The sequence below is a fragment of the Cariama cristata genome, unplaced genomic scaffold (assembly GCF_000690535.1).
Source record: "Cariama cristata isolate BGI_N322 unplaced genomic scaffold, ASM69053v1 scaffold19702, whole genome shotgun sequence".
Taxonomy (NCBI): Eukaryota; Metazoa; Chordata; class Aves; order Cariamiformes; family Cariamidae; genus Cariama; species Cariama cristata.
Genome location: NW_009602346.1, coordinates 24,725 through 25,376, shown reverse-complemented (window position 1 = coordinate 25,376; position 652 = coordinate 24,725). Strand labels below are relative to the sequence as shown.

Below are 652 nucleotides of genomic sequence, written 5' to 3'. Positions count from 1 at the left end.
TGCTTTATTCCATGGTCAGTCTGACTGAGGCTACCATGAACCTCAAACTCCACCATGGTGCCAGAGCCTTTATAGCATGCTGTCTTGTGAAGAGTTGTATTAAAAGTTCATTAGTGTGCTAAAGGCACTTAGGTCAGCATTATAATGATGTAGTCTAAAAGCAAAAAAAATAATTCACTTTGGCAAGTAGTAGATCAACCCTATGGTCACACTGGAAAATGAAGTACATATAAAAGATTGACATAGCAGTTTGCTCTGTGAGTACGGCCTGAGCTGTTCACTGAACGAAGCAGCATCCTGTGTATAGGCAGTATATGACTATATACAGCCATATAACGCACCTGACGCTTCCTGATTTAGGTATACCATTCTGCTGCCCAGTATTGAACTAGTCTTGTTATTTCATGCCTTGTTTACACAGTACCAAAACCAGCATGGTAGAGCAGTGGTTACTTTGAGGCTCAAGGCAGAATGCGGTTTTCTACTCTAAAAATACTTCTTTCATTTTAAAACCAGGAATTCTTTGACCTGTGGCCAGTCCTGCTGGGAGAAGTTCCCCCCTACTCAGGACCTCGCACCCCGGATGGCAGGGTACATGAGAATCAGATTTCTTAAACTCTCTTCTGCTTGGCTGGATTGCCTCACCACTAAT

The 652-nt window shown here is 42.6% G+C and overlaps 1 protein-coding gene across 1 annotated transcript in view; it reads left to right on the top strand.

Moving 5' to 3' along the window:
• Positions 1-516: 516 nt before the first annotated feature.
• PDE6B (phosphodiesterase 6B, cGMP-specific, rod, beta) overlaps positions 517-652 on the top strand; it is a gene marked incomplete at its 5' end in the record, with an annotated part of 14,817 nt that continues 14,681 nt past the window's right edge. Inside the window, one exon of the mRNA XM_009694734.1 lies at positions 517-591. Within this exon, the coding sequence (XP_009693036.1) occupies positions 517-591 (75 nt within the window). The remainder of the gene's footprint in view (positions 592-652) is intronic.